We start from the raw sequence: 18,560 nt of genomic DNA, 5'->3' as shown, positions 1-18,560 counted from the left end.
CGGAACGTGGAAGGCGGGCTGCAGGAGGCGGCCGGGGCGGCGCGGCGGGAGCACGGGGACCGCCCGCATGGGCTCGGCCCGGACGCTTAAAGGAGACGGACGGAGGAGGCCGGCGGCGCTTCCGGTGTGCGGCGTGTGGGGCCTGGGGAGCTGCCCGGGCCCGGCCCCGGCCCCGCCATGGGCATCCTGGAGAAGATCTCGGAGATCGAGAAGGAGATCGCCCGCACGCAGAAGAACAAAGGTCTGGGTCTGCGTGGGGTACGGGGCGAGCGGGAGCCGAGCTGCCTGGGGATAGCGGGCAGGGCAGAGCCCTCGGGGGTACGGGGGAGGAGGCGAGCAGGGGTGGCAGGGCAGAGCCTTCGGGGAGTACGGGAGCAGAGGCGAGCGGGGGTGGCAGGGCAGAGAGATTGTTGAGTTATGGTGAGGCTGGAGCCGTAGAGGGGCTGCTGAGTTAAGGGCAGTCGGGGGGAAGGGGAGAACGTGGCGGTGAGGAGCTGGGCGAGCAGAGGAGCTGCTGGCCTGGAACACAAACCCTATGGGGAGAGGCTGAGGGAGCTGGGGGTGTGCAGCCTGCAGAAGAGGAGGCTCAGGAGTGACCTCTTTGCTGTCTACAACTACCTGAAGGGAGGTTGTAGCCGGATGGGGGTTGGTCTCTTCTGCCAGGCAACCACCAACATAAGAAGGGGACACAGTCTCAAGTTGTGCCGGGGAAAGTCTAGGCTGGCTGTTAGGAGGAAGTTGTTGGCAGAGAGAGTGATTGGCATTGGAATGGGCTGCCCAGGGAGGTGGTGGAGGCACCGTCCCTGGAGGTCTTCAAGAAGAGACTGGATGAGGCACTTAGTGCCACGGTCTGGTTGACTGGCTAGGGCCGGGGGATAGGCTGGGAGGTGATCTTGGAGGTCTCTTCCAACCTGGTTGATTCTATGATTCTAGGTTATGGGGAGCGGTTGGCAGTGGAGCCAGGGGAAGAGGTGATTCGGGATATGAGTGTCTGAGGTTGGGAGTGAAGGGACTGAGAGGTTATATGGGGCCTGGGGGGGGGAATCTGAAGGAAGGGATGACAGTCTGGGCCATGGGGCAGGTGTGCTGTGGGGTGGTTTATGAAGCTGGGATGAGGTGTGGTGGTACAAGGGGCTCTGTCAGAATTGTTGAGGTGCTTGGGGTGTTTGCTCTGGGGCAGGTGAGGGACCAGGATGAGCATCTGAGTCTGGGGTAGAGTGTTTGGTGGCTACCGCTCCTGGCAGCTATTCTCTTTCTCTGCAGTTGGTGCCCTGCCCACGCAGGTGGGAAGCCCTGGGCCACAGCCTGCAGGAGGTGCAGTGTAGAGTCCTGGTAGCACCCCTAGCTCTTGGAGCTGAGCCAGGGACCCCAATGATGCAGGCACAGGGAGCCCAGGGCTGTCTTCTCTGGGCTTCTCAGGCTGGTGTTTGAACAGGAGGAACTTCTTTGCTGTAAGGGTCACAGAGCACTGGCACAGGCTTCCCAGAGAGGCTGTGGAGTCTCCTTCTCTGGAGGCTTTCAAGGCCTGTCTGGATGTTGTTCCTCTGTGACCTGTGTCAGATAGTATTGTCCCGCTCCGGTGGGGGGGTTGGACTGGATGATCTCCTTGGGTCTCTTCCAACCCCTGATATCCTGTGATCCTGTTAAAACCTTGCCTAAAGAAGGGAATGGGGAGCAGGTTCTGCCACAGCAGGTTCCCAGTGCCTCGCTGCTGCAGTGGGCTTTAGACTGTGGCAAATAATAGAAAGGAAAAACAGTAAATTCTGTAATCTCCTGGGTTCCTTGGCCTTGTCTGTTGCAAAAGGAAACAACCAACACCTTTGTTTTGGTTTTTTTTTTTTCTGTCAGGTGCAAATTCCAGTGTTTTGCACAGAAAGAGTCAATAAAATACTTCCATGCATGTGAGTGCTAACTTAAACAGGCCTTTAAAACTTACCAAGAGCAGGGAGGGGAGAAATCCTGTTTCCTGTGGAGTGCTGAATGTGGCTGAGTGTAAGGAGGGGCCTTTGACTGGGAGAGGCCTTTCCCACTGTGATCTCTCCCTCCTTAACTGGCTGCCTTCACCCATTCATTCCTGCACCTGCTCTCACTCTACTTTTGCTTCCTTCAGCCAGGAAAATTTTGTCTGCTTGTTTCCCTCAGGCCTGACTTTCTGTGCAGGGTACCAAATTTACTCTCAAGCTTGGTATTTCAAAAGGTCACAGAACACCTCGGGGGTAGTTTGTGCTTGTAGCAGTGGGTAAGACATGGGCCAAGGTCTACAGTGTTTCTTTTTAAGTGGGGGTTGGTCTCTTCTTCCAGACAACCAGCAACAGAACAAGGGGACACAGTCTCAAGTTGTGCCAGGGGAAGTATAGGCTGGATGTTAGGAGGAAGTTCTTCACAGAGAGAGTGATTGGCATTGGAATGGGCTGCCCAGGGAGGTGGTGGAGTTACTGTCCCTGGAGGTGTTGAAGCAAAGCCTGGATAAGGCACTTGGTGCCATGGTCTAGTTGACTGGATAGGGCTGGGTGTTAGGTTGGCCTGGATGATCTTGGAGGTCTCTTCCAACCTGGTTGATTCTATGACTCTTATTTCTAGACGTTATCAGCAGCTCCCTGTCACTCAGCTGTTGTGTTTATGTTATTGCAGCCACGGAGTACCACCTCGGCCTGCTGAAGGCAAAGCTTGCAAAATACAGAGCTCAGTTGCTAGAACCCTCCAAATCCTCAGCTGCTAAAGGGGAAGGCTTCGATGTGATGAAATCTGGTGATGCCCGGGTGGCACTGATTGGTTTTCCTTCTGTGGGTAAGGTCAGTGAGCGTCCGTGTTCAACCACGTGGCATGTGTGTTTCCAGTCTCTGGGTAGCAGTGCCTGTAAAGCTGATGAAGCAGACACCCATCTCCTCTTCATCTTTCACCTTCTTGCCGTGACAACAGACAGATTTCCTGCTGTCTGAATGAAAAAGGTGCAGCGAGGCTGGGGAGTGTCCAGAGAAGGGCCAAAAGAATGATCAGAGGACTGGGAGAGCTGCCATATCAGAAGAGGCTGAGAGAGCTGGGCTTGTTCAGCCTTGAGAAGAGCAGCCTTAGGGGAGACCTTGACAGAAAGAGTCAATAAAATACTTCTATGCACGTGAGTGCTAAGTTAAACAGACCTTTAAAACTTGACAAGAGCAGGGAGGAAGAAATCCTGCCTTTTTTTTTGAGTGCTGAATGTGGCTGGGTGTAAGGAGGGGCCTTTGCCTGGGAGAGGCCATTCTCACTGTGATCTCTCCCTCCTTAACTGGCTGCCTTATTGCCATGTACCAGTACACAAAGAGTGGCTCCCAGGAGGAAAAAGAGTCCCTTTCTACAAGGAGTCCCATGGAAAAGGCAAGGGGTGATGGGGACAAGTTACTGCTGAAGAGATTCCCATGAGACTCTGGAAGAAAAGAATTCACCATGAGAACAGCTGAATATTGGACAAATCTCCCATGGGAAGCAGCGGATTCCCCTGCATTGTTCAGTTTGAAGTCTCAGCTTGACAGCATGCTGGGCCAGCTCATTTCAACGGCACTGTCACCCAGAAAGGTCAGGCCAGGTGATCCTTGGGGTCTGTTCTCAACCTGGCATTCTGTGTTACTGTAGGCAGAGAGCTGAAAGTTAGAGCTAGGGGCAGCACTCCTTCCTTTCTGCTTAGTGCTTTGTCTTACCCAGCCACAGCACTGCTGATAAAATGAGTGAGAGCACAAGCAAATGTTCAGTGACAGCAGCAGCTGACCCAGCACTCTGTCAGTCCCTGTGCTTGGGACAGCCACAACACTGCCCTGAAGGCTGAGGACACTTTGGTGTCACACATTTTCTTGACCACTGACCAACATATCTCTGATGATGCTGATCTCTTGCCTTTCAGTCCACATTTTTGAGTTTAATGACCTCAACTGCCAGTGAAGCTGCGTCTTATGAGTTCACAACCCTGACCTGTATCCCAGGAGTCATAGAAGTAAGTGGGATTCTCCTCCTTTCAGCATGTTAGTGGTGGTAAGAGACCCGCACAGGTAAATGTGTCAGTATCCAAAGGTCTCTGCTGACTTCTGCTTTAAACTTTAGGAGATCTGGAGTGAGCTGTCAGGTCTTGTGCTACCCACAGAGCTGATTTAGCAGTTCCCTAGGCTCCATAACTCTTCAGGACTGACTGCCTGAGCCAGGGTGTTTCATCTACTGCCGTTCCACTGACCAGAGCGATTCTCAGCTGAATTTTTTTGTAACTGCTGCTGGTTCCACTGACCAGATGGCTGGAAACCTTGACAGATTTGTTTTTAATGAAGCTTTAAAAGAGGCAGTCTGTACTGTGATCAGTTTAGAGAGGAAATACAACTCCTCCTGTCCTTGTGGAATTTTATTAGCGATGGCCTAAGCATCCATCAGTAAAGTAAGTGATAAAGGGCATCAAACTGAAAAGTGTCTGAGAGTAATGAGAGAATCCAGGTCAGAATTGAAAGCAGAATTGAAGTATTGGTGTTAAAATAAACACAAATACTGTAACACAGCCCTGAGCTGCAGCCAGTTGCTAGTTCTGTTGCTGAGGACTTTGCTGCAATGGCAGCTGGAAAGCCAGTGCCCTGCAGATGTAGTAAATTAAAGTCTCCTGTTACTTTGTGCTGCTGGAATTGCTGCAGCACATCTGAGCGGTTCTGGGCTGCCTCAGTAAGAGGTGGTGGCACTTGCTGCTTGCTGTGCTTTCTTGTTAGACCAAGAAACTAAAGGCTTGTGGGTTTTTCCCCTTTCCATTTCATGGCCTCAGGATAAGGTGACTCTCGTGCTGTTGCCCTGGTGCCTTGTCGAGCTGCGGTCATGTGAGGCTTTATTGGTCAGGACCTAACATACCACAGTGCCTGATGTTGAACACAGCTTCCTAGGACACACTCTGGAGGTACCTGGGCAAGACAGAACCATTGGCTCTGTGTGTAGTTGTCCTGAGTTTCATTCAGTTCCACTCTCTGCAGGCTTTGGACTCCAGCATGCATTCCAGGCTTTCAAGGCACCTCAGATGACCTACATAAAGCTTTCATCTCTCTGTCCTGTTTCCATTTCAGTACAAAGGAGCCAATATTCAGCTGTTGGATCTTCCTGGAATCATTGAAGGAGCAGCACAAGGTCGGCTGATCTCTGTGTTTGTGTAAAGTAGGGATTTGCCCTCAGTGGTGTAGTTAGGTGTCTCAGACCACGGCAGGTGTCCAGGGTCCAGAGTTCCCATGTTGGCTTTCCAAATTGTGGAGTCCCTGATCTTATGTGAGGCACGATTTTTATCCCTGAGCCCACAAAAGGTTCTATATGTAGCAGAAAGATGCTTTTGTGGAGGTGGGAACCCAAGCAAGCCAGTCACTTCTCACCTTCTTGTGTGAGTGTTATCTCCCTCGTCTGTTTTCTGGTGCAGAGGAAAGCTAAAGAAAGATGCTAGTGGCAGGGGGAGGAATCACAGCTAAACAGTAACCTCTTTTGACTGACTCCCTGAGTTCCTGCCAATCTTTCTATGACTCCTGATTCTGGGAAGAGATGTTGGCTTTGTCCCTCTGCTTTGTCATCATCCTGATTGGCTGGTCATGTCAGAAGATGCCTCAGGAGATGTTGGAAAATCTCCTAATGCTCTCTTTTAGAGGAGTGTGGCCTGGTTAATAAAGTCTCTCTCTTTATTGACCAGAAATAATTCATAACCCCTTTGCAGAGGGACTCTAGGCCCACGTCCTGTGCCTGGGGATGTCTCCTTCTAGCAGTGATCTCATTTCCACCTGTGCAGCTGTTCTCAGCTGGCTTTACACAATCAGTCTTGATACTGTGGTGGAGGAGCAGCAGTACAGAGTGTTTGTTAGGGCTTGTGCTGGGCAGAACTCACTATGTATGGAGCAGATACACTTGCTCGATTGCTCCCCAGCTGCTCGCTACAGCCAGTACCACACTACAAAAGCTTTTTCTTTGCTTCTAAGCAGCTCTGCAGGGCAACAGAACTTGCACCTGCTTTTTTTTTTGCTGATGTACAACCATCTCCTCTTCTCAGGGAAGGGCAGAGGTCGGCAGGTGATAGCTGTGGCCAGGACAGCAGATGTCGTTATCATGATGCTGGATGCCACCAAGGGTGAAGTACAGAGGTGAGCATATGCTGGGTACATGGAGCTGAGGGGTAGTGGGACAAGTTCAGGAATTCCCAGAAAACACCAGCTCCTTGAAGTATATCCTGTGCAAGTTGGGGAATCACTACCTGAGCTGTCTAGAGAGACCTTCTTGTGGCCTTTCAGTACTTATAAAGGCCAATAAGAAACCTGGGCATGGACTTTTTATCAGGGTCTGTTGTGAGAGGGCAAGGTATGATGGTTTTAAACAGAGAGGAGATTCAGACTAGAGAGAGGGGAGACATTTTTCATGCTGAGGGTGCTGACACCCTGGCCCAGGTTGCCCAGAGAAGTGGTAGATGCTTCATCTCTGGAACTACTCCAGGTCAGGTTGTCTGGGGCTGTGAGCAGTCAGCTCTATTTGCAGATGTCCTTGCTGACTGCAGGGAATTTGACTAGATGAGCTTTAAAGGTCCAACCCAAAGCACTCTGGGATTCTGAGTATGAGGTGGAAGTTATATTCCATTAGAAGCAAGCTGCTGCTTCTCAGCTGAAGAATCATTCCCACAGGAAGGCTGCTCAGAGACAGGGATGCCAACCTGGATTTTCACAGCACTGTCCTACATGAGGTTGTAGTGAAAGCTTATGACAAGGCTGTGTCAATAGGAAGCAAAAAGGAAAGGTGTGGGTGTCACCTGGCTGTTGCTCAGTGTCACAGTACTAACATGCAGTGTCCCCACAGGGCCTTACTGGAGAAAGAGCTGGAGTCTGTGGGGATCCGGCTGAACAAAACCAAACCAAATATCTACTTCAAGGTGGGGTTTCCTGCAAGCACAGCTTGTATCTGGCTGCCTGATCCAAGCTGAGATCATTGAGTGCTGTCCCTTTTGTCAGACAGACTTGGGGGGAGTGGGTTGTGGATTTTGCAAACTATTCTTAAGTTGCTTTATTGCCTCCCTGCAGCCGAAGAAGGGTGGAGGTATCTCCTTCAACTCAACTGTCACGTTGACTCAGTGCTCTGAGAAGTTGGTACAGCTCATCCTCCATGAATATAGTATCCTTTCCTAAAGCAGAAGACCTCGAAGCTGTCAGCAGCTCCTCAGTCAAGTGGTACCTGCTGTGGGACAGCCTCACTGTGCCTTTGAGGCTTTCTGGGTTGCCAAGGACTTTCACAAGCAAGCGTAGCCCATTGGCTCACGGTGGTTGTGTTGATGTGTTGGGATATGGGCCTTGACAATGCTCACCTCAGAAATCTTCAATGCTGAAGTCCTCTTCAGAGAGGATTGTTCCCCTGATGAGTTCATCGATGTGATTGTAGGCAACAGGGTCTACATGCCCTGCCTCTATGTGAGTATCTTGGAAGAAGCCACCTTCAGCTATGCCAAGCATCTCCAGTCTGCTGAGAATCATCCTGGTTCCTGCAGCAGGAGTGATGTGGGGCCTGAGATGGAAAACACAGCTCAGAAGGGGAGGTTTCTATAAGCTTCTCATGTGCTGCTGTGCTCTGCGTGTGTTCCCTGTGCCCTCTTGTGGCTGGCAGACGTGGAGCAGCTTGAGCCGAAGTGGTGTGGGATTTGGTCCCACAGTGCAGAGCCTTCAGTTCCTATACCACGAATTCAGATTGGGTTTTTGTTGCTGGTCCCTTGTGTCAGAAGTCGCTGATAGTGCAACCAAAGATACTGGGGGAGTGAAAGGGAGAGCTTTGAAAGGTCCAAACCGACATTTAGGCTTTCCAGTTTTAAGTCTGTTTTGTCCTTCAGCTGACAGGGTCCAAATTTCTGTTTCAGGTGCTGGAACTACCTTGTACATGACTTCATAGAATCATTTTGGTTGGAAGAGACCTTTAGGGTCGTCACATCCAACCATTAACCCACCACTGCCAGGTCACCACTAAACCATGCACTTTAGCACCACATCTGCACAGCTTTTCAGTCCCTCTGGGGATGGGGACTCCAGCATTGCCCTGGGCAGCCTGTTCTAGGGCTTGACAACCCTTCTGGGGAAGAAATTGTTCCTCATGTCCAACCTAAACCTCCCCTGGTGCAAATTGAGGCCATTCTCCTTGTTCTTTGGGAGAGCAGACCAACCCCTACCTTGCACCAATCTCCTTTCAGGGAGTTGTAGAGAGCAATGAGGTCTCCCCTCAGCTTCCTTTTCTCCAGGCTGAACAACCACAGTTCCTCATCTGCTCCTCATCAGACCTGTTCTCCAGGCCCTTCACCAGCTTCACTGTCCTCCTTGGACACACTCCCAACACCTCAATGTCCTTGGAATGAGGGACCTAAAACAACCCAGTATTTGAAGTGCAGCTTCACCAGTGCCTGTCAGCCCTCTTGCAGTGTTGCTGAGTTGGCTTGCTAATGGGTGGGTGTTGTACCTTTGGCTTAGGTTTACAACAAGATCGACCAGATATCGATGGAGGAAGTAGATCGTCTTGCTCGGAGACCCCACAGCGTTGTAATCAGGTGGGAGCCTGCCACACTGCCTGCTGTGCTGCCCTGGATGCTCTGGTGGTTCATTTCTTACCTCTTTCCCCAGCTTCTCTCAAGAAGAGACTTCTCCCCAGGCTATCTGCAGTTGCTGGGGCAAGGAGCAGAAACACTGTGCAGGCCTCATTGCCATGGAAGGCCAGACTGCTTGGCTTCTCCACACTGCAGCTGGAGCAAGCCAGCCTAATTTGTTCCCTTAGAAGTGCTGATGTGTCTGACTGAGGCTTTGCTGCTTCAAAGCTATTTGCCCTTCTGAAAACCCAATTGGTTTCAATTTGTGTTTTTCCTCTACTGGCCTCATTAAAGACTTTCCCCTCGTTCCCCAGTACTTTAATAAGACATTTCACCTTGTTCTTCTGATCTCTGAATCACAACAACGGTAACCATGCAGATATTCCTGGTGTTTTGCAGCTGTGGCATGAAGCTGAACCTGGACTACTTGCTGGAGAAACTCTGGGAGTACCTGGCACTTACCTGCATCTACACCAAGAAACGAGGACGTAAGTGACTGTTAGCTGAGCAGAAGGTTTGAAAGGCACAAAGGGCTTAGGTAGCCTTAACTGGCTTTCAGCTCGTGGGAAATGCTGTCTGTTCCACCTGTTCCAGCCCTGCATATATCCCACCACATTCCTTCTGGTCTTTCTGCACTAAGGAGGTGCATTTTCTTGCATGGAGCATCCTCCATGATGAGATAAGGAAATGAACTGTGGAAGTTCGCAGCTTTCTTCCTTATTATGCACACTCTGTGATGAACTGTCCAGAGTCACAGAATCCCAACATGGTGAGGGCTGGAAGGGACCTCTGGAGGTCACCCAGTCCAATCACCCTGCTAAAGCAGGGGCACCTGCAGCAGCATGCCCAGGAGCACAATACCCAGGTGGGTTTAGAATCTCTCCAGAGGAGACTCCACCACCTCTCTGGCTCCAGCACTCTCACACCAAAGAAATTTCTCCTGTTCAGATGGCACCTCCTGGATTCCAGTTTGTACTGTTGCTGGGCATGGCTGAAAAGATTCTGGTCCCGTCTTCTTGACCCCCACTCTTCAGGTCTTGCTGAGCATTGAGAAGATCTCTCAGGCTGCTCTTCTCCAGGCTCAACAGCCCCAGGTCTCAGCCTTTTCTCCTCACAGAGATGCTCCGTGCTCCCCAGTGTCTTTATGGCCTTCATGATGATTGAAGGAAGTAAAGTATGTGAGTTCACAACTTTCTTCCTTGCACACAGTCTGTGGACAGTTCATCCCACCACTACCTAGAAGAGATCTCCTGTTCCTACCTTGAGAGGTTTGGTGGTTCCGTGCCAGGCTCCTGAGGCTCAGGAGTGCCTGTGATCCTCCCTTTGCTTTACAATTCCCTTGCAGCTTCTCCCAGTAATGAAGGCACATCTTTAACTTGTCCCTGATTAGTTGTGAGCAGCTGTGGATGTAAGGAGATGAAGGAACGTTCTGTGAGCTTGTTAAGCTCTGAAATCTTGGGGGGGGTGGTACAGAAAACTGCAGGGCGGTGTCATTTGGTTTGGTTTTACTTAAGTGGGCTTTGATTTGGGTGGCTTTGTTTGTCCTAAGCCAAATGTTTGGAATGGAGTTGTTGGAGGAGGTGGGTTGTGAGGAAGCTGTTGGCTATGTGAGTGTGATGTAGGTGACTACTTGTGGGTACTGGAATGTCTACAGAAGTGGTTTGCTGCTTTGAAGTACCCGGATACCTGTGTCTGGGGGCTGCCAAGTGCAATGGGAGGAGGAGGAATGTGGGAGTGGTAGGGAGGGGGCACTATGAGGTGGTGTCAGCACATCAGAAGGCACTTGATGGCAATACAGTGATTATTCTTCCTCTCTCCTCCTGTTTTTCCACAGAGAGACCAGACTTTACAGATGCCATTATTCTACGGAAAGGGGCCTCTGTGGAGCATGTGGTAATTTCTCTGCATCTTTTATGTTTCCTTCTCTGTAGAAGGCCACTTCCTCTTGGAGACTCCCGTGGTTTATGCTTCTTAAAGCTTGGGATGTGTCAGTGTTTAATGTGAGCTGCTTCTTTTGCTACCTGTACTGGTTTTGTCTGCCTCAGGTTGCTTTATTAGGTGCTATGGAGGGTTTTTTTAAAAACCCCACTTACTTCACAGAGTCACAGAAAGGGATCTCTGAAGGGATCATCTAGTCCAGCCCTCTTGCCAGAGCAGATTCACCTAGAGCAGCATGGCATAGGATCATAGGGTGTTAGGGGTTGGAAGGGACCCAAAGAGATCATTGAGTCTAACCCCCTTGCTGGAGCAGGACAATACTATCTAACACAGATCACAGAGGAACACACCCAGGCAGGCCTTGAAAATCTCCAGAGAAGGCGACTCCACAACCTCCCTGGGCAGCCTGTTCCAGTGCTCTATGACCCTTACAGTAAAGAAATTCCCCTTATGTTGAGGCAGAACCTCTTTTGCTGCAGCTTACACCTGTTGCTCCTTGTCCTATCGCAGGCAGGTTTTGAAAGTTTCCATAGACAGAGACTCCACAACCTTTCTGGGCAGCCTGCTCCACTGCTGTACCACCCTCAGAATAGAGAGATTCCTCCTTATGTGCAGATGGAGCTTCATTCAGTCCAGTGAAAAAGCTCATGGAAGCAGTGGGACGTGGCTTACTGTGGGCTGATGATCCCTGTGTGTCTGTTCTGTGTTGTTTCACATGCTGTCAACCAGCTCCTGAGGCCACTCTTGTAATTTCTGAGATGCTTCTAGTTCCTGGGTTCTAATTTGTTTGCAGAGTAGCATCACTGACCTGCCTCACTTGCTGTCTGTTTGTGTTGCAGTGCCATCGAATTCACAGATCGTTAGCCAGCCAGTTCAAATATGCCTTGGTGTGGGTAAGTGCTTAGCAGCAAAAGAGGAATCCCTTTTCCTGGCTGTCTTTGATCTTCTTCTAACCCTTCTCCCCCTTTTTGCTTTAAAGGGGACAAGCACAAAATACAGCCCTCAAAGAGTGGGCTTAACCCATATGATGGAGCACGAAGATGTCATTCAGATCGTAAAGAAGTAACCCTCTTTGCTGGTGCCTGGCCTTGTCTTTAGTCACTAGAATTGGAACTGACCACATCAAAACAAAGCAAAACACACACACAAAAAAATAAAAACAAACAAAAAAAGAAAAACAAAAGGAAAAAAAAACAAACAACAAAAAGGGAGATGTGATCCACAGCCAAGAAAGCTTCTGTGAAGCTCCTCCTCTTGGAGAAAGGCAGAAAATGAGGCTACTGTAGGTGCAGGTGGGGCTGGGGAAGGTGGGTTTCCATCTGGCAGCATTTCAGATGAAGTAATGCTTCTTAAAATTAAAAAAGGAACTGGTTCTTCTAGTAGACAGGTCTCACAGCCCACAGTGTCCTGCCCCAGTAAGGTTTGCAGATGGATTCATGTGTTTAACCTCATTTAACCAGTGGGAATTTAACAGGTTTGTGTGAGAAACCTGACTGTGTTTTGGGACAAGGAAGCCAGGGCTGAGAGAACATTGCTGATGCTTTGCTGCTTAGCCATTCACTTCACTTAAGCATCGATCTGAACCACATTGTCCCTGCAGCTTTCACCATTGGAGACTTCAGTCTCTGCATCTGAGACAGCCCCTGGTGAATTTGTCATGGCCCTGCCTCAACTAACGTTCAGCTGTGGCACGCTGTGCCTCTCCTTTGCTCTCCAGTAAGGTTTCTTGGCAGGCTGGTCCAACTGTTACTGAGAGATGAGAAGTGAAGCCCCGTTAGTGAACGACTAACCTGGCCACACTGCAGCAGGGTACCATTCAGAGCCACGGGCTGCAGTGAGGAACCATTTCTGGCACACCACACATTGAGGAACTGTCCTGGGGCTTTCCTCCTTGTTCTTGTCCTGCCTATCACTCCCCAGGAGTAGTGCTGGAGGTCTTTCTTAATCATGCTCCTAAATTCCAGCTCTCTGAGCTCCAAGTACCATGGGGTTTACCCCAGCCCTGTTAAAACATTGTTGCTTGTCTGGGTATTTTCCATGGTGGCATTTTTCTAATCATGCTTTTTCATTGAGTGCTGATGCTAACCGATTCAGAGTGCCTGATGGAGGGCAGCTCTTCCCTTTTGGGAGCAGGAGTTGCCAATAGCTTTTATTTTCTTTCATTGAAGAAGAGTTCGGTCTGATGCAGATTCTTAACTGTGGGGACAGGTCTGATCCAGAACTTGTCTGAGCAGGCCTTCTTTCCTTCTCTTTTGTGCTCCTCCCCACCCCTCACAAACTGATCGAGCAGAAATGGAAGGATTATTTTATTTGAGAAAATAAAAGTTGCTATCTCATGTGAGCTGCAGGTGTCTGCCTGCAGTGGGTAGATGGTTTGATGTGTAGTTCTAATTCTTTTTATACCTTCAGCCACCTGAGGAATCCCAAGATGCTGTTGCAGGAGGTTGTGGCAGGGAATAGATGTGAAATAGCTACAAGAGGGCTTTGAGTGGGCTTGATTAGGTGTGGTGGGAGATAGCTAGGTGTTCACACATACAATATGCAAGCTAAGGTGACTTTCTGCCCATTCCCTTCCCTGTCCCTGGTTTTGTTCACAGCTGGGGCGCAGAGCAATTCCTGGCTGTGGTGGCAGCGAGTGGAGAACCAGCTCCAAATTAGCTGCATTCTGGCTGAGCTGGCAGGAGCAAGCAGGAGCCCTCTCTGTGTGAGCCGTGGGGGGCTGTTCCAGCACATTAACTTGCCCTTTACGTTGCCTCTGAAGGTTGCACAGCCTTTGCTGCCTGCACAGAGAGCTCCTTTGGTTTCTTTTTTGTCCCTGAGTTTCTGACTTTTCACTCCAAACTCAGGAACCTGCCAGGCTGTGTCATGTGGCTTGGGTGGCCAGAGTGGGCTGAGCGGGCTTTGTCCTTGGGCCACCCGGTGCTGGAGTTACAAACTGTAGAAAGGTTTGGGTTGAAAGTGACCTACAAAGGTCATCCAGTCCAACCCAACCTGCACTCAGCAGGGCCATCTTGCACTAGATCAGGTTGCTCAGAGACTTGTCCAGCCTCATATTGAATAGCTCCAGGGATGGGGCCTCAACTGCCTCCCTGGGCAACTTGTTCCAGTGTTCCACTGCCCTCATGGTGCAGGACTTTTTCCTAAGATCCAATCTAAATCTCTTCTCATTCCAAACCATTGCCCCTCCTCTTCTTACTGCAGGCCTTTGGAAACAGCTCCACTTCAGCCTTCTTCTGAGCTCCCTTCAGGTACTGGAAGGCCACTATTAGGTCTTCCTGGAGCCTTGTGCAGGCTGAACAGCCCCAGCTCCTTCAGCCTCTCCTTGTATGGGAGAGATGTTCCAACCCCCTTGGTAAAAGGCTGAAGCACAAAGTACTTAGCTGCTAAATCATGCCCTTGGTTAGTCAGTGCCTACCTCTGTGTTTGGATTGCACCTTGACTAGTCCAGAGCACCGACGTTAAAAGCCTCTCTAATTAGCCTTGCTCTTTGTTTAGGGAATTGGGCATTTCACCCTGTTCAAAATGAGCCAGCACACGATTAACTTTAGAATGAGGATGAAGTAAAACCAGTTAAGGCAGAAGAGGCTAGCTTCTTGTTTTAGTGAGGGTCGCTTTTCTGCAAGCCAGTCGGTAGCTGTGTTTGGAGATGTGTGCGTTTAATTGCCACGCTCATTCTTCCAGACAGCTTCTCTAATTGCTCTGCTCTAATGTTAAAAGCTGCAGACGCTGCAGTTTGGGGCAGCAGCCTGAGATCTCTCCAGCACCTAGGAAAGCAAGATCCTAAGGGCAGGAGGGAAATAAGACTGCAGCGTTAGGATTGCACTGGAGCCTCCTGAGGTTTGTGGCAATGAAGATGATAGAAGGGGTGGAGCACCTCTGCTGTGAGGCCAGGCTGAGAGAGGTGGAGTTGTTCAGCCTGGAGAAGAAATGGCTCCAGGGAGACCTTTTTGTGGCCTTTCAGTACTTTAAGGGAACAATAAGAAGGGTGGGAACAGGCTTTTGAGCAGGGCTTGTTGCAACTGACAAAGGATGATATTTTGAAACTGAAAGAGGAGAGATTTAGATAGGAGAATTTTTTGGAGGTGGGAAAACGCTGTCCCAGGTTGCCTAGACTACTTATGGATGTTCCACTCATGGAAATGTAGGTCAGGTTGGACAGGGCTCTGAGCCACCTGATCTAGTGCAAGGTGTCCCTGCCCATGGCAGGGAGGTTGGACTAGATGCCCTTTAAAGCAGCTTCCACCCCAAACCAGTCTATGGTTTTATGAAGTGGCCAGACCCCCTGTTAGCACCATGGGGTAGCTGGGGAACGGGGATGTGCTCAGTGCCTCCTTGCTGAGCCTGTTTGCAGAACAGCTTCCTGTCAGAAGGATGGGAGGTGGTTGCAGGCAGGAGCTGTGGGTTTGCCCCTCAAAGAGCAGCACACTGCATTTTCTGCACTGCACAAAGGAAGGAAATGGCCTCAGATTGCACCAGGGGAAGTTTAGATTGAGTATTGGGAAAAAAATCCTTCCAAGGATTGCCAAGGCCTGGAACAGGCTGTCCAGGAAGGTGATGGAGTCTATTCCTGGAGGGGTTTCAGAGCCCTGTGGATGTGGTGCTGGGGGACATGGTTTAGTGGCGACCTGTCAGGGCTGGGCTAACAGTTGGACTTGGTGACCGTAAAGGTCTCTTCCAGCCCAAACACAATCTATGGTGAAGTGATGCTCCACAGCCTGGCTGGTGATCTGCTTTTCTGCACCACAGCCCCCTGCCATTCCCCTGCTCTTCTAGGCACGTTTGTTGGCTCTGTGTCTTGCTCTCCGAGGGCTGCACTGATCCTGTCCTGTCCCTGGGCCCACTGCTGAGCCATGCTCTGGGCGTGAGCCGGGCTGAGTCGGCTTCGACACAGTTCATCAGCCAGCCTCCATCAGGTCCTGGAAACAGCCACAGCCCGAGGCATGCTCTGTTTAAAATGCCTGTTCCAGGCAATCAAGCAGCTTTGATTGGCTGAGCACTCCTTTTATAATTTAATTTAGTCAGGGAATCGTTTGCGAGGTAATAAAAAGAGACTCTGACTCCAAATACATTCATTTAATTCAATGAGAGACAGTTACTGCAGCGGGCTGGCCTCAGCCAGGTTCCCTCACCCCATCAGGCTGACATCTCCCCGCTCTGCTCAGGGCCGTAGATAAGAGTCACGATCCGCGGTGACAGCTTAATTGTTTCAAACGCTGACAAGGGTCACCCCAAGCAGCCGCCGCGCTGCGTGCGGGGCCGGCTCGGGAGGCTGCGGTGGGGGCCAGGATTTATGGCTGGCAAAAGAAGGCTTTGAATTCCTCTGCTTGTGCCTGTGAGATGATGAAGCTGCCCCGCGGGGATTGGGGCTATTGATTGTAATTTGCAGTTAAGCCCTCGCCTTTGGAGCAATCAGCATAATAAATGCCCGCCGCAGTACGGCAGCGACCGGGGAGAGGGAGAGGAGCTTTTCCTGGCGTGGTGCGGCACCTGCAGCAAGGTCCTGTCCCTGCCTCTAAGGCTGAGAGCTCTGTTCCTGCTGGAAAGCGGTCCCCAATTTGATGTGATGCAGGAGCATAGCGCTGGAGGAGGGGAGGGGGAAGCTTTGAGGCGCATGAATGTGTGGCGTCAAGTTGCACCAGGGAAGATTCAGGTTGGATGTTAGGAAAAATTTCTTCCCAGAAAGGGTTCTCAGGCACCGGAACAGGCTGCCCAGGGATGTGGTGGAGTCATCCCTACAGGTATTTAAAACACACCTGGCTGTAGTGCTGAGGGACGTGGTTCGGTGGTAGTGACTTAGCAGAAGTGGTGGGACTGAACTCTCGAGGTCTCTTCCAACCTCAACAGTGCCAGGATTCTACGATGCTTTTGGATGGCAGGTGGAGGTGCCCTGCTCATCCCAAAGAGGATCGTTGTGATGATGGCTGTGTAGATCCCTTCTCTGTTCCCAGCCTGAGGAACTGGTTGATCCCCATCTTGCTTTGGAGTGAGGTATGTATCCACCTCCGCATCCCTGTGATATTTTCCTCCTCAGCTTGCATTGTTTTGGAGTGGAGTACATCAGGGCTGTTCACATCTGGGGTTCATGGCACAGGGAGGAAAGGGTCTACAGGACTGTCCATCCTTGGGATGAGGCTGAGGGGACAGCGACCAGTGCTGGCTGCCTCTCCAGCTGCTCCCCAGCTCTGCAGAGGGAAGATTAGCTCTCATCCCTGCTCACGAGTGCAGATGGAAATAATAGCAGTCATCAAATATGCATTGGAGAGCAGCAGCCTGCAGCTGCCGTGCTCAGCTATGGTCCTGCGGCTGCCGGGAGAGTGACGGTCCCTGGCAGAGAGCAAGGCCGAGAGCACAGCGCCGGCAGAGCCAGGGCCTTCGGGCAGCACCGAGCCACCCGGTGCCATGCGGTGAGCTGGGCTACCCCAGGTGAGTGGCTCTGAGTCTCCAAACTGGGCGGCATGTCCCTTGGGCTCATGGAGGTTGTGATGGGAAGGGCCAGGGAGGGACCTTTGGTGTGGTGTTGATCCTCATGCAAACACTGTGGCATGGGGCTCAGCTCCTCTGGGTTGGGGCATATGGTGTCCTCTCATCTCTGGTCATCCCTGCCTGTCTGCTCTATGCCTTATCCCACCTTACCCACAGTCCCAGTGTTCCCACTGCCCTCCAAAGCACAGCTTCCTCCCCTGTGCACCTGCTTTGTTGCCAGGAATCTCTGCCCCATGTCTTACACCACCCCTTCTCCAGATTCCTTTTACCCTGGGGCTGTTGTAGCCCAAGAGGGCTGCTTGACCCACAGCCAAGCTCTATAGGGCCCCTGGCCTCAACTCTAGGGTCAAGGTGATGGCACAGGGCTGCCTACCTGGCTCTGAGGCCACCAGCCAGTGTTTCTGTGTGCCCACTAGTGCAAACCCTGCAGCACGTTGTGCACACCTGATCTCCTCTCCAGCATCTCTTCTCCCCATAACACCTCTGTTGTGGGCAGCTCTTGGTGTGAGGCAGCAGCTGGCAGACAGGGACGTGGCCGTGCTTGGGAGATGGCTGGCTTCCCATGCTGAACTTGGAGAGAGGAACTGAAGGAGGTTGAAATTAGCCAGATCAGGGATGTGATGAGTGCTCAAGGGGGCAAGGAGAGCCAAGCCCTGGTGCACTGTGTTGCACTGGAAGCGTTGTGCTGCTGTCACACTGCCCATTGCTGGAAGAGTCCAGCCTGTCCCCATGATCCCAGCATCTCTATGGCTCACGTCTGCAGTGGCAAGAGCTATAGCAGGACTGCACAGTGATCCAGAACTGGTGATGGGGAAGAGGATGTGGTGAGAGATGCCACAACCAGGAAGTGCCTGGCTAAGCCAGGCTGACTATGGAGTCAGGGTATGGAGCTCCTATGAGGCATGACAGGGATGAGCATGGAATGCTGTGGCAGCACAGAGCCCTGCTCTAGCTGTAACTGGAAACAGGCTGTTAGCAGACCCAGGGCCAGCTAGTGACTGCCTGGAGATGGTAGAGCTGTTGCCCTGGGACCTCTGCCCCACTGATGCCAGTGCTGTAAAGGTATAGTCCCACACGTTGTGCCAGGCTAGGATGGGCAAAGCAGAATGTCAGGAGGCCAAAATCTTCCTCCTCTTTCTGCACCCAGCAGTGGCACAGACCTGGGCTCTGGTGGTGAGATTTGGGCTGTGCCCACAGGTCAAGGTAGTTTTGCCTGGAGTGAGATGGCTTTCCCTGGCTCAGCCACATGGCTGGAGCTAACCAGGTGTGATAGGATCAGAGGTTGCTCTGGTCATCTTCTCCCAGAGCCTTGGTCCTTGGATCTGCTGATGTACTTTCCCACTGAGCCCATGCTCATGTCACTGCACAGACCCTCTCCTGGTACGTACTGGGTGCCTCCCTTCCTGCTTCACCCCTCTCTCTGCAGCTCTCTCTGTGCAGACCCCACTGGGGTGTCACCAGCCCAGATATTAATGTAGAGGCTAAACCCATCAGGTCGTGGCCAGTACCCTCTTTGTTACAAAGTGGCAGGGCTGGACTAGGCTGGGGAGAAGACAGTACTATGGGGTGC

The 18,560-nt window shown here is 51.3% G+C and overlaps 1 protein-coding gene across 1 annotated transcript; it reads left to right on the top strand.

Annotated features, from left to right (window-relative positions):
- The first annotated feature begins 130 nt into the window (after positions 1-130).
- DRG2 (developmentally regulated GTP binding protein 2) lies at positions 131-12,875 on the top strand. The gene is made up of 13 exons (XM_064153553.1): positions 131-241; positions 2,632-2,792; positions 3,875-3,964; positions 5,058-5,118; positions 6,017-6,107; positions 6,811-6,883; positions 7,032-7,122; positions 7,318-7,415; positions 8,457-8,533; positions 8,969-9,057; positions 10,404-10,462; positions 11,347-11,400; positions 11,487-12,875. Exons 1-13 carry the CDS (start codon positions 178-180, stop codon positions 11,571-11,573), a joined length of 1,095 nt encoding a protein of 364 aa, XP_064009623.1. The 5' UTR covers positions 131-177; the 3' UTR covers positions 11,574-12,875.
- The last annotated feature ends 5,685 nt before the right edge of the window (positions 12,876-18,560 follow it).

This window comes from Pogoniulus pusillus, chromosome 13 (genome assembly GCF_015220805.1).
Source record: "Pogoniulus pusillus isolate bPogPus1 chromosome 13, bPogPus1.pri, whole genome shotgun sequence".
NCBI lineage: Eukaryota > Metazoa > Chordata > Aves > Piciformes > Lybiidae > Pogoniulus > Pogoniulus pusillus.
This window is presented reverse-complemented; position numbering and strand designations above follow the sequence as displayed.